Here is a 14,050-nt window from a genome sequence, read left to right on the forward strand (position 1 = left end):
TAGATAAACACAACATAGAACACACATAGATAAATAAACACATAGATAACACACTCATAGATAACACATAGATAACACATAGATAACACACTCATAGATAACACATAGATAACACATAGACAATAAACACATAGATAACACATAGATAACACATAGATAACACACACATTGATAACACATAGATAACACACACATTGATAACACATAGATAACACACTCATAGATAACACATAGATAATAAACACATATATAATAAACACATAGATAATATATAGATAATACACACATAGATAACATATAGATAATACACACATAGATAACATATAGATAATACACACATAGATAAAACATAGATAATAAACACATAGATAACACACACATTGATAACACACACATAGATAAAACATAGATAATAAACACATAGATAACATATAGATAATACACACATAGATAACACATAGATAATAAACACATAGATAACACACTCATAGATAACACATAGATAACACATAGATAATAAACACATAGATAACATATAGATAATACACACATAGATAACACATAGACAATAAACACATAGATAACACACACATAGATAACACATAGATAATAAACACATAGATAATATACACATAAATAATACATAGATAATAAACACATAGATAATAAAATACTCAGCTAGTTGTGGTGCTGGTAACATCAATACTCAGTTAGTTGTGGTGCTGGTGACATCAATACTCAGTTAGTTATGGTGCTGGTGACATCAATACTCAGTTAGTTGTGGTGCTGGTGACATCAATACTCAGTTAGTTGTGGTGCTGGTAACATCAATACTCAGTTAGTTGTGGTGCTGGTAACATCAATACTCAGTTAGTTGTGGTGCTGGTAACATCAATACTCAGTTAGTTATGGTGCTGGCAACATCAAGGATATGGTGGCGTGGGCCATGCACATACAGATGTACTTCCTTCATTTGATCACTATGCTGTCGCAGAGAACTTTCCTGCATTGCAGGAAATGGAAATGTTTTGTTTTTCGAGTTTTAAAAAGGCTTCTAAAGTTTATAATTTCCACTTTAAAATGTCAGACTTAATTTATCCTTACAAAAAATGTATCACCCCCTACAAAATGTATATTAATTGATTAACAGTTGGCCCTCCCTGCCCTGCAAAGACACTCCATCCTATTTGGATACAACGTGACTGTGTGTGTGTGTGTGTGTGTGTGTGTGTGTGTGTGTGTGTGTGTGTGTGTGTGTGTGTGTGTGTGTGTGTGTGTGTTGATGTGTGTGTTGGTGTGTGTGTGATGTTGTGTGTGTGTGTGGGTGTGTGTGTTGTGGTGTGTTGTGTGTGTGTGTGTGTGTGTGTGTGTGTGTGTTGGTGTGTGTGTGTGGGTGTGTGTGTGTGTGTGTGTGTGTGTGTGTGTGTGTGCTCGTGTGAGAGAGAGGGTGGATCTGCTCAATACATTTTGTTATCCTGTAGAGGATGTTGCAATCATCCTCAACCTGTTGACTGATTTGCTAAACACCTTTGTAGCATGTGACTTTCTGGAAATATTCTCCAAACCTCACTGGACTATTCAGAAATAGGTTGATATTCATTTAAAGTTTTTCACTTTCCATGTATTTGGATTTCATAGTGTTTGACTTGTGTTTGAAAAATAGATTTATATCATTAAAAAAAAAGTAAGCTATAACTGCATTTTTTTTGCGTAGGTTTATGCAATGTGTTGTAATTTCTAATCCTTACTAATGCTTTCTAAAATTCCCTAGCAGGGTCATAACAGGTTCACGACACACTCTCTTTTTTTTTTAGGACCATTAGGGACAGGAAGCTTAGCATTACAATAAGTCTACGTCCCAAATGGCACCCTATTCCCTATATAGTGCACTACTGCACTCAGGGGCTCCCGAGGGGCGCAGCGGGTCTAAGCTATTGCATCTCAGTGCTAGAGGTGTCACTACAGACACCCTGGTTCGAATCCAGGCTGTATCACAACCGGATGTGATTTGGAGTCCCATAGGGCGGCGCACAATTGGCCCAGCGTCGTCTGGGTTTGGCCGGTGTAGGCCGTCATTGTAAATAAGAATTTGTTCTTAACTGACTTGCCTAGTTAAATAAAACATTTTGGCCCTGGTCAAAAGTAGTGCACTAAATAGGGAAAAGGGTGCCAGAGGGCTCTGGTCAAAAGTAGTGCACTAAATAGGGAATAGGGTGCCAGAGGGCTCTGGTCAAAAGTAGTGCACTAAATAGGGAATAGGGTGCCAGAGGGCTCTGGTCAAAAGCAGTGCACTAAATAGGGAATAGGGTGCCATTTGGGAGAAAGCCTAAGTCAACCTGACATCACCTTACCTTTCATTGTATGTTTTGTTATTAAAACACCTCTGACTTCAGAGGAACAGGACGGATTGTCAGGCTGTTGCTTATACTGTCCCTTTCTGGAGAACAAGAGTGCAAGGTGTATAAATCTCTGTTTATAAGACATGAAGGCGGAAAAATCTTGTCCGTTTTCCAGTAATGGGTTAGAATAAGAACCCAATGTTTCATTCCCAGAAGTCTCTTGAACTCAAGCAGCACTCCAACACAGCAACCTGTGGCTGCAGAGACGAGAGGCTGGTTGAACCTATAGATACCCACATCATTGGCTGAGAGCCCCAGTCTGAGGTTGTGTCCCAAATGGCACCCTATTCCCCTATTTGAGCCCTGGTCAAAAGTAGTGCACTATGAAGGGAATAGGGTGCCAGTTTGGAATTCAACCTGACTCCCACTGGCCTCCATGCACCATCCCAGAAGCCTGCAGCTCATCCATTGATGTTGCTGATGAAGAGCACAGAGACCATTGATCCACCAGGGATGGGAGGGAGGCAGGGAGCTGTCACAAGCTATCAGCCAAGTCAAAGACCCACTTGCTGCAACAGTAACATCGCAGTGTGAATCAGTCACAGAGCGTGTGATGTGGCCAGGGACCATTGCAGTGCATTAAACCTCCCTATAGCCAGTGCAAACTCAAACACTGTAGCAACACAGAGAAACAGGTTCAGAGCACAGTGTATAGTATAAACAGCTGAAACACCTGTGGATGATGTAGTGTATAGTATAAACAGCTGAAACGCCTGTGGATGTTGTAGTGTATAGTATAAACAGCTGAAACGCCTGTGGATGTTGTAGTGTATAGTATCAAAAAACGCTGAACACGCCTGTGGATGTCCTGTAGTGTATCTTGTAGTGTCCCTTTTTGTTCCTTCCTTTTTTATCCTTGTTCCTATTTTTGATTCCTGTCCTGTTGTGTCCTGTCCTGTTTTGTCCTGTTCCATGCCCTCGTTTGTCCTGCTCCTGCCCGTATTGTTCCTGTCCTGTTTTGTCCTGTCCTTTTTTGTCCTGTCCTATTTTTTCCTGTCCTGTTGTGTTCCTGTCCTGTTTTTGTCCTGTCCTGCCCCCTTGCTTGTTCCTGTCCTGCCCTGTTTTGTCCGGTTCCTGCCCCTGTTTTGTCCTGTCCTGCCTGCTGCAGCCTGTCCTGTTTTTGTCCTGTTCCTTTTTTATTCCGGTCCATTTTGTCCGGTCCTGTTGTCGTCCTGTCCTGTTTTGTTCCTGTCCTGCCCTGGTTTGTCCTGTCCTGCCCTGTTGTTGTCCTTGTTCCTGTTTGATCCTGTCCTTTTTTGTCCCTGTCCTATTTTTGTCCCTGTCCTGTTGTGTCCTGCTCCTGTTTTGTCCTGCCTGCCCTGTTTTGTCCTGTCCTGGCCCCCTGTTTTGTCCTGTTGCCTGCCCTGTTTTCCTGTCCTGCTGTGGCCTGTCCTGTTTTGTCCTGTCCTTTTTTATCCTGTCCTATTTTGTCCTGTCCTGTTGTGTCCTGCCCTGTTTTGTCCTGTTCTGTCCTGTTTTGTCCTGTGCAACTTCTCTCTCTCTCTCCATAAAAGTTCAATGCTCCAGACACTCAAACTGATAGAACTGAGCTTAAAAAACAGTTGAACTTAGAATTGACCAAAGTTACCTGGTTACCTGGTTACCTGGTTACCTGGTTACCTGGTTACCTGGTTACCTCCTTAAAACCTACTTCGTAGGATACCCCTCCACTCTGCTCATACAGAGAGAAAGATGACCAAATGGAAAGAAAACACAACGCTTATAACTGTTTCCATTGCATATGATCATGTGCTTTTCTTATTGGCTGTACTTTTAGTCAAAGTAGTGTAAGTGCAACATGCAAATGTGCAGTAGGCTAGGCTTCAGACAAAGAGCCTTCTCTGACAGTCTTAGTCACACTTGCTTCAAACCTTTTAATAGATTCTATGATGTCATAGTTTCTGTGTTTGAACTGAGAAAAACGGATGGATAAAATGGAGAATGCTAGAATACTATTCTACTGCAGTGATGAAATATAGAACAACTGAAGTAAGTGTGATGATGGCCTCTGTCCCACAAACTCAAAGCTGAGTTCACTCAGTCCCACAACCTCAAAGGACACCTCAGCTATGCTTCATATCCTGTTCTAAGTAGATTTTCAAGAGATTTTTAAAAATGTATTTAACCCTTATTTTACCAGGTAAGTTGACTGAGAACACATTCTCATTTACAGCAACAACCTGGTGAATAATTACAGGGGAGAGGAGGGGGGGATGAATGAGCCAATTGGAAGCTGGGGATGATTAGGTGTCCATGATGGTATGAGGCCCAGATTGGCAATTTAGCCAGGACACCGGGGTTAACACCCCTACTCTTATGATAAGTAACATGGGATCTTTAGTGACTACAGAGTGTCAGGACACCCGTTTTAACGTCCCATCCAAAAGACGGCCCCCTACAACTGAAATGAAACAAAATCATACAGGATGTCGAAACAATATGAAGAGAACTTCTTTGGTCAAAAATGTTACATTCTTGTGGTGTGTTATGGTTGAGGGAAAAATGTTACATTCGTGTGTTGTATTATGGTTGAGGAAAAAAATGAAAATGATAAGCATTCAAATTTGACAGCACTAACAAAACAATGTGTGTTGTATGTGTGTAATAAAACATAGTGAACATTTTAAGTTGAGCCTCTGTCAGTAAGGGCTAATGATGATCTATATCACCCAGTAGCCTACACCTGCTCAGCTGCTCCAGACACCACAACAGCTTGGGATGGACACTCATAAATAGTGCAAATAGTTTAACTTGGCAATTTCACCAAAGTACTACTGACTACTTACAACCACGAAATTATTTGCTATTATAAAATGAAGGTCTATCCATAGTCTATTCATAGAAGAGTTGTTTAATCATGATTTTCTGGTGTTTCAATGTGTATTATTTACTGACAATAACACAAGAGTTCTGAAATTAAAGATATAGTTGCAAAAGGACTCAATAACTTATAGGCTATATAGTAACTGACAATTCCAATACATCGCTAACTGACAACTTGTGAACCACATAACAAAAAATATTTATATTTTACATTTTCTAAATTACTTTCCAGAATAAAATATATAAATATGTGTCTCTAAATGCTAGAACAACCTAAAACAAGCAGTTTCTCACCTTTAGGAGGTCGGTGCGGTGTGTGTCATCAATTATTTTGCTATTAAAAACGATGATCCCAGGGTACACTAGCGAGCGACACGATATCCTCCGAAAAAATCGCATCCGCATCCTCCAGTACCTTGCGATATTTTCAGCATGGTCGCTTTCTCCTCTTGCCTGGCTACCCAAACTCCTTAAACACGTCAAACGCTACGCCACGCCCACGGACGTCAGTTTCTCCTCTGATAGGGCAGCGGAAGAATTCCGTTTGAGTCGTCAGGCAATTTGTCCTCTGTCACGTGATGCACCTTTAAAAACGCTGACATCGAGTTGAGCTTTCGATGGGTATAAAATGTGCACAGTTGCATGCACTTTTACAAGACTTATATCTTCACTCCCTGTGTAGGTTATTATAATACTCATTCTCGTTCAGATGCTAAAAAGATCTGTCTAGGCACATCAACGTATTTGGCCACCGATTGGTTCAAAATATCCCATGTGATTTTGCATGAACCAATCATATTTTGTGCAAGGAGCGCGTCAGTTTGTTGTAGCTACGTTTCAATACACGCTGATGGGAATTGTGGTCCTTCATAGTCTGATTTTACAGGTTTAACACATGTCGCGTACTCCAGAAAACTTCAATGTGCGCCATTTGCAAAAGGGGAAGCTGAACCCTGGTTGCATCAGCGCGTTGAGTAGCACTTACCGGCTGAGTTGCATGCTGTTAGATATTTACATTTTCTTGTAATTTCCAGTACTTTAGCAAGTTATATCTAGGTATTTCAGTCCAAAGGCAGTTGAATAGAGGCAGCTAGATGAAACTATTCGTGAGTGACGGAAATCCGCACTGTGTTAAGGTGCTAGCAGTGCTCGGATTTACTGGAGTCAAATGTGACGTTAAACATGTCAACCACGAAGGTAAGAGAATAACGTTAGCTAGACGTGCTAGGTTGCTAGCTAACTGGCTAACACATGGTGTATCAGATCATTGGTACCTTTACATGTCCCGTTGGTACCTTAAAAATAAAATAAGCACACCACTAGGATGGTTAGCTAGCAGATTTGTTTTTCTTGTAAAGAGGTGCCATTCATTTCATGGAACCTGGCCATCAGGTTTGACACTGACAGATCAGATCCATGTACTCCACTACTGTGGAATGTCAAGATTGGTTGAATCTCAGAATAGAAGATCAGTATTCGGGATTGAAGGCTAATGACAAATACACCCAAGTACAATCAGTGAGTCACAGAGCTGGCAAACAAGATCACACACACACACACACACACACACACACACACGCACACGCACACGCACACGCACACGCACACACACACACATTCATTAATTAATTAATTGACCCACTTGACCTGTGACAGCTGAGAACTGACCAGAAAAGGCTACAGCTAGGTCTATTGCCATGATTGTGTTGTTCCAACAATATAGAGTACTGCTGTATGCCTCTTTCCCACCAGGTGAACACAATGTAGAGACAGTCCTCTGCATATTTAGTCTACTGGCTTTACATTGTTTACATGGAATGCAGTCACTGAACAAATAACACAGACAGTTAGACCTTAGGTTTCTTAACACTAGAACCTCCACAGGCCAACGGTTTAGTAAAAAATAAACAAAACCTATGTCCTGTTTCTTCCCTGACTTTTCCTAAATGTTTGTATTTTATACGGCTCATTTGTCAGAGTTTTGAAATCACAAACAGAAGTATTTAGAGCCTTTTAACCGGTTGTTTCTCTTCACACCTTTACCCAACTTAACTCCCAAGGCAATCTGCTGTAGGACATTGGTACCCAGCCAGGCGCTAATGCAACTCTCTCCTCACTGAACGAATGACAGATGGATAATTGTGCACCTTACTTCACAATTGAATTTGAATTAGGCCTAACTGAAAGATAAGGAGGGTTGAAGAGGTTGATTTAATTTAGAGAGACAATAGTGTAGTAATGAGTTTATTATACCTATTTATCAGCAGTAAATAATTAGTGCCTTGAGGGTTGATACCATTCTCTTTTACGTTTTACTTTGGAAAAAGAAACAGCTTAGGAATGTTTTATTTACTATAACTTTATTACTAATCACATTTATTGTAAGGGAAACGAATACATGTTGCAGTAAGACTTTATAATACTGCTAAACATATCCTTGACTCTATCCAGCGACGCCAACGATTCCCACTGAATGAATGGGCGACGATTGGGCAAGTTATTTCACAATCAAATGTAAATGAGGTCTAACTGAAAGTGAGGACGAAGAGGTTAATTTAATTCAGAACAACAATAGTATAATGATGAGTTTGTGTTATTCGTATTTATCAGCCGTTGGCGCTCGTTAATAATTTGACCGGGTTGATACCATTTTTAGTTTGTAAAAATAAGCTGTTACAAGACTGACTTATTTACTGTAACTCTATTACTAATCAAATGTATTGTAAGGGAATTACAAACAAGCTTTGTGTTGCAGTAGGCCTTTTTAGAATAATGTAAAACATGTCCTTGACTCTATCCAAGTTGATGAGCGGGAAACAAACGGTGCCAGTCAACCTGCACAGCCGGCCCATCCAAACTACACCAAAACTAATTTCACACATAATAAGAGTTAGCCTGTAGACAAGATTCAATTGACAATAATCTGATGAGTGACAATATTAGGCCTATCAGTTGTCAAATTGTACATGAAGAGATGGGAGCATCTTGTAATTGACAGATGCAGTGAAAGGATATAAAAAAATATATATATATACTGACTTGCCTAGTTAAATAAAGGTAAAATATATATGTATGTGTATATATACAGTGGGGAGAACAAGTATTTGAAACACTGCCGATTTTGCAGGTTTTCCTACTTACAAAGCATGTAGAGGTCTGTCATTTTTATCATAGGTACACTTCAACTGTGAGAGACGGAATCTAAAACAAAACTCCCAGAAAATCACATTGTACTGATTTTAGTAATTATTATTTGCATTTTATTGCATGACATAAGTATTTGAACACCTACCAACCAGTAAGAAATCCCGGCTCTCACAGACCTGTTAGTTTTTTTCTTTAGAAGCCCTCTGTTCTCCACTCATTACCTGTATTACCTGGCACCTGTTTGAACTCGTTACTGTATAAAAGACACCTGTCCACACCCCAATCAAAGTCAACAACTCCAACTTCTCCACAATGGCCAGACCAGAGAGCTTGTGTAAGGACATCAGGGATAACATTTTAGACCTGCACGCAAGGCTGGGGATGGGCTAACAGGACAATAGGCAAGCAGCTAAATTACTAATCAATTTCCAAATTAACAGTTGATCACATTTATTTATTTATTTTATTTTCACCTTTCTTTAACCAGGTAGCCTAGTTGATAGAAAAGTTCTCATTTGCAACTGGGACCTGGCCAAGATAAGCATAGCAATTTCGACACATACAACAACACAGAGTTACACATGGAATAAACAAAACATACAGTCAATAATACAGTAGAACAAAAAGAAAACAAAAAGACTTATAATACAGTGAGTGCAAAATGAGGTAAGTTAAGGCAATAATAGGCCATGGTGGCGAAGTAATTACAAAATATGGCAATTAAACACTGGAATGGTAAGATGTGCAGAGAAGATGAAATGTGCAAGTAAGAGGATTAGAGGTCGACAATTAATGATTTTTCAACGCCGATACCGGATTATTGGAGGACCAAAAATAGCCGATGCCGATTTTTTACAATTTATTTGTAATAATGACAATTAACACAAATACTGAATGAACACGTATTTTAACTTAATATAATACATCAACTATATCAATTTAGCCTCAAATAAATAATGAAACATGTTCAATTTGGTTTAAATAATGCAAAAACAAAGTGTGGAGAAGAAGTAAAGTGAATATGTGCCATGTAAGTAAAGCTAACGTTTAAGTTCCTTGCTCAGAACATGAGAACATATGAAAGCTGGTGGTTCCTTTTAACATGAGTCTTCAATATTCCCAGGTAGAAGTTTGAGGTTGAGGTTATTATAGGAATTATAGGAACTATTTCTCTCTATACCATTTGTATTCATATACCTTTGACTATTGGATGTTCTTATAGGCATTTAGTATTGCCGAGTGTAACAGTATAGCTTCCGTCCCTCTCCTCGCCCCACTGGGCTCGAACCAGGAACACATCGACAACAGCCACCCTCGAAGCATCGTTAAACTACTACTCCAAGTCTCAGAGCGAGTGACGTCACCGATTGAAACGCTATCCGTAACTACGTAGCCATTTCACCATCGGGTACACCAAACAGCCTAATCTCGAGTTGATAGGCCTTGAATAAGTCATGAAACAGCTCAATGCTTGAAGCATTTGTCGAAGAGGTAGCTGCTGGCAAATGCAACGAAAGTGCTGTGTGAATGAATGCTTACGAGCCTGCTGGTGGCCGTACATTCGCTCAGTCAGACTGCTCTATCAAAATCAAAGACTTAATTATAACCATTAATAAACACATAAATACGAGCCATAGGTCATTAATATGGTCGAATCCGGAAACTATCATCTCGAAAACAAAAACGTTTATTTCTTCAGTGAAATACGGAACCGTTCCGTATTTATCTAACGGTGGCATCCATAAGTCTAAAATATTCCTGTTTACAATTGCACACCTTCAAGTTATGTCATAATTACGTAAAATTCGGAAATTGGAAAATTAGTTTGCAACGAGCAGCGGCCCAAACTGTTGCATATACCCTGACTCTGCGTGCAATGAACGCAAGAGAAGTGACACAATTTCATCTGGTTAATATTGCCTGCTAACCTGGATTTCTTTTAGCTAAATATGCAGGTTTAAAAATATATACTTCTGTGTATTGATTTTAAGAAAGGCATTGATGTTTATGGTTAGGTACACGTTGGAGCAATGACAGTCCTTTTTCGCGAATGCGCACCGCATCGATTATATGCAACGCAGGACACGCTAGATAACCTAGTAATATCATCAACCATGTGTAGTTAACTAGTGATTATGATTGATTGATTGATTGATTGTTTTTTTATAAGATACGTTTAATGCTAGCTAGCAACTTACCTTGGCTTCTTACTGCATTCGCGTAACAGGCAGGCTCCTCGTGGAGTGCAATGTAAGGTGTCGTGGAAAATTGCAAGATGATGTTATAATGCTTGTAAGATGATGTTATAATGCTTGTAAGATGATGTTATAATGCTTGTATTACATTATAATAGTTGTTACATTCGACAGAATAGAGCACTGACAGAGGAGATTTACGATGTCTTTGGGTGATAAAACCTAAAGAGCATTCCAGAGAACATGAGGTAATGGTTCTGTTCTATGAAGTACCAGGAACGAGATTAGAACCTCGTCTGAGGGACCAAACTGAACGATAATGTATAGCGAATGTTATCTGGTTAACTGACTTGCCTAGTTAAATAAAGGTGTAAAAAAATATATTTTAAAAAATTGGCCATTCCGATTAATCGGTCGACCTCTAGTAGAGATACTGGGGTGCAAAGGAGCAAGATAAATAAATAAATACAGTATGGGGATGAGGTAGGTAGATATATGGGCTGTTTACAGATGGGCTATGTACAGGTGCAGTGATCTGTGAGCTGCTCTGACAGCTGGTGCTTAAAGTTAGTGAGGGAGATATGAGTCTCCAGCTTCAGAGATTTTTGCAGTTCGTTCTAGTCATTGGCAACAGAGAACTGGAAGGAAAGACGACCAAAGGAGGAATTTGCTTTGGGGGTGACCAGTGAGATATACCTGCTTGAGCGCGTGCTACGAGTGGGTGCTGCTGTGGATTACACAGTAATGTTTTTATTGTAAGGGAAAAGAAAAAAAGCAATAGACCTACGTTGTAGGACTTTGTAGAATTATACAAAACATTTGCAGATGCAACGTTGGGTAACAGAATGACGGAACAAACCATCATTCTCTTACCAAACTCTGCAGCTGCATTGTTCTTCAATTTTTTTGGTAAAACAAATCAGTGGAAATTGTTCAAAGTAGTCCTTGTGCATAGAGTTGTATGGTTTGTTTAACTTTGCAATCATTGGTTTTTGTTTGACATACATTTTAAAGTGAAAAGTCTGAGTGTCAGCATCATTCTGTTGCCGTGGAAATGCCCTTATGTCATAACTGCCAAGCCAGCAGTACACAACAAGGTTACCATGTGACCGTCCCCAAAGCAGAAGGTGCCTCCTATGTTGGACGACAGAGATACATCTCTGTGGTTGGGTCCTAATGCTGCAATCATAATACCTGCTCTCTGTCTCTCTGTCTCTCTGTCTCTCTGTCTCTCTGTCTCTCTGTCTCTCGATCTCTCTGTCTCTCGATCTCTCTGTCTCTCGATCTCTCTGTCTCTCTGTCTCTCGATCTCTCTCTCTGAAGCTTCTCCATGATTGAGCTGCTCCATGAGCTGATTGTTTTGTAGCCTGTGGCTGAACTGTCCAGCTATGTGATCTGATCCTCCTGAGCTCAGCTGTGATGATATAGACTGACAGGGCTCTCTGTCATACAGTCCAGCCTGTCCACCCAAACATCTTTCGCTGTGGGGTCCTTGTGAGCTGTTCGATTATATAGGGAGAATCTCGATTTTTATTTAACCTTTATTTAACTAGGCAAGTCAGTTAAGAACAAATTCTTATTTACAATGACGGCCTAGGAACAGTGGGTTAACTGCCTTGTTCAGGGGCAGAACGACATATTTTTACCTTGTCAGCTCGGGGATTCAATCTAGCAACCTTTCGGTTCCTGACTGGCCCAACGCTCTAACCACTAGGCCACCTGCCGCCCCTGATTGCATTCTCCTCGCGTCCTATATCTTCGCCGCCTCCTCAAAACCCATTGGACGAGAAAGCCAGAGGTCCCTCCCCTCTGACCTCCTCATAAATTAGTTTTGAGAAGGAGTCGAGGAGAGAGGACGCGAGGAGAATGCAATCGAGATGCTCCCATAGACAGACAGACACACACTGACAGAAAGGACAAACTGGGACTTGGCCAGACAAGAATGTCTAGTCCTCTCTCTCTAGTCCTCTGTCTATCCAGGCAGCCCTAACAGACACATTAAGCTAGCATGTAGCTACCACACAGATTATTGCCAATCATCCTCGGTCTTACCCATCCATAGACTGTGTAACAATAGGACTTATCGGATTGAGTTCTGATTAGTTTTCAGATTAAAATGAATTCAAAGAATTGATGATGACCACTGAATATGTGACCAATGATCCCTTTAAACCTTTAAGATCCACTTTCAATGTTTAACCCTCCAAAGGACATTTCTTTGTGATACGTTGTTCAAGGGGGGGGGGGGGAACACAACTTAGGTTTAAGGCAGACTTCACGAAACGTTGGCTTGGATCATGCGGAATATGTTGGTTGAGTTGTTAACTCTTACCTGTACTTTGATGGTGGGTGAGGTGAGGCTTCCTACTATGTAAAGTGTTTTGGGTGTGTAGAAAAGACAATCTATTATTATTAATGAGCGTTAGGCTACGGTTGTTGTGTTGTGTTAGACAGAGAGAGTGGTACCCTACCTCACCGTCCAGCCCTGCCTGCCCTGCTCCTCCCCAGTGGAACATACCTCTTCACCCAAACTCAATCTGCCAGTCAGTACCCTGCTCTAAACCATCGATACTAACAACTATGTCATTCCTCCGTTATATAGCCTCAACATTTACACCTTTTTACTCTCTAGGCAAGTTCCTAAAGATCGGAATGGATATGATCAAATCAAATGTTATTTTGTCACATGCGCCCGAATACAACAGGTGAAGACTTACCGTGTAATGCTTACTTACAAGCCTTAACCAGTTCAATAAATAGAGTTAAGAAAATTGTACAAAATAAACTTAAGTAAAAAATGTAATAAAAGTAACACAATAAAATAATAATAACGAGGCTTATTCAGGGGGTACCGGTACAGAGTCAATGTGGAGGCTATATACAGGGTGTTACGGTACTGAGTCATTGTGGAGGCTATATACAGGGTGATTAGGTACTGAGTCATTGTGGAGGCTATATACAGGGTGTTACGGTACTGAGTCATTGTGGAGGCTATATACAGGTTGTTACGGTACTGAGTCATTGTGGAGGCTATATACAGGGTGTTACGGTGTGGAGGCTATATACAGGGGGTACCGGTACCGAGTCAATGTGGAGGCTATATACAGGGGGTACCGGTACAGAGTCAATGTGCAGGGAGTACAGGTTAGTGGAGGTAATTTTTACACGTAGGTAGGGGTAAAGTGACGAGGCATAGATAATAAACAGCGAGTAGCAGCAGTGTAAAAACAAGGAGGGGGTCAATATAAATAGTCCAGGTGGCCATTTTGATTAATTGTTCAGCAGTCTTATGGCTTGGGAGTAGAAGCTGTTAAGGAGCCTTTTGGACCTAGACTTGGCGCTCCGGTTCCACTTGTCGTGGGGTAGCAGAGAGAACAGTCTATTACTTCGGTGACTGGAGTCTTTGGGCTTTCCTCTGACACCGCCTATATAGGTCCTGGATGGCAGGAAGCTTGGCCCTGGTGATGTACTGGGCTGTACGACCTA

General features: G+C 40.6%; 1 protein-coding gene across 1 annotated transcript in view; it reads left to right on the plus strand.

The window, feature by feature from the left end:
- Positions 1 to 6,152: 6,152 nt before the first annotated feature.
- mars1 (methionyl-tRNA synthetase 1) overlaps positions 6,153 to 14,050 on the plus strand; it is a 44,701-nt gene continuing 36,803 nt past the window's right edge. The window contains 4 exon segments of the mRNA XM_023997779.2: positions 6,153 to 6,419; positions 13,019 to 13,039; positions 13,042 to 13,086; positions 13,089 to 13,107. Coding sequence (XP_023853547.2) covers positions 6,317 to 6,419; positions 13,019 to 13,039; positions 13,042 to 13,086; positions 13,089 to 13,107 — 188 coding nt within the window. The 5' untranslated portion in view covers positions 6,153 to 6,316.

This window comes from Salvelinus sp. IW2-2015, linkage group LG12 (genome assembly GCF_002910315.2).
Source record: "Salvelinus sp. IW2-2015 linkage group LG12, ASM291031v2, whole genome shotgun sequence".
NCBI classification, from domain to species: domain Eukaryota; kingdom Metazoa; phylum Chordata; class Actinopteri; order Salmoniformes; family Salmonidae; genus Salvelinus; species Salvelinus sp. IW2-2015.